Source organism: Verticillium nonalfalfae (assembly GCF_003724135.2).
Source record: "Verticillium nonalfalfae strain VnAa140/NRRL 66861 chromosome Unknown scaffold_573, whole genome shotgun sequence".
NCBI classification, from domain to species: Eukaryota; Fungi; Ascomycota; class Sordariomycetes; order Glomerellales; family Plectosphaerellaceae; genus Verticillium; species Verticillium nonalfalfae.
The window spans coordinates 1-766 of NW_021167798.1; the positions used below are offsets into that span (position 1 = coordinate 1).

General features: G+C 60.1%; 1 protein-coding gene across 1 annotated transcript; it reads right to left on the reverse strand.

Annotated features, from left to right (window-relative positions):
• Nucleotides 1-12: 12 nt before the first annotated feature.
• On the reverse strand, nucleotides 13-754 carry D7B24_007293 (uncharacterized protein; the record flags this gene model as incomplete). Its single annotated transcript, XM_028641404.1, has 1 exon — nucleotides 13-754. A coding segment is annotated over one exon (742 nt), but the record flags the coding sequence as incomplete, so codon positions are not given.
• Nucleotides 755-766: the final 12 nt, after the last annotated feature.

Below are 766 nucleotides of genomic sequence, written 5' to 3' on the forward strand. Positions count from 1 at the left end.
CGGTTCGCCAACGAAAGCAGGGCTTGTTTCCGACGTGATGACTCGGTCCCGTGTGCTGCCGTCTCGGCGGCTTGAGCGTAAGACATGCCCATGGCAGGGAAGATCTCAGGCTGCTGCTTACATGTCGTGCCTAGCATGTCGCCTTCCAGAAACATAGATGGGAACACTGTGTCTCCCATGTTGACAAAGTCGTAGTCGTTGAACATGGGAGCAGTCTCATCTGTGTCCTTCCCGCTGCTACCACTGGACAATGGGCCACTGGACAACGGGCCACTGGACGACGAGCTGCTTGCCAACATGGTGGCCAGCGGCGCCTGAGGCGACACAGACAGTTCTCCGTCCAGGCTCGAATAGGACTCCGCACCGTCGCTCGAGCTGCCCGAGAGACAGGTAAAGTAGGACGACGGGGGGGATCCAACTGCCGTGACGACCAAGTCAGCCGCGTTGGCTGCGTCGCCCGCGTCAGTCGAACCGGTCAAGTCAGCCGAAGCGGCCACCGCAGGCGGGCTGCTAGGTGCTGGCGTCATGGCGTGCCTGGCTGCGACCGCCTCAAAGTTGTCGGGCCCCAAGATGGTCTCTTGCGGGACAGGGGACGCCGTCAAGCTTCGGATGAGACCGTGCTGTGACTCGTAGGCCTCGAGCTGGCCATCGTGGCCGATGACCAGCACCGCCACTTTGGCTTTGTAGTAGCGGTAGAACGTGTCCGACTTTTTGAAGATGCCGGTCTTTCGGTTTTCGAACCCTTTGCGAAAGTCTTTGTTGCTCT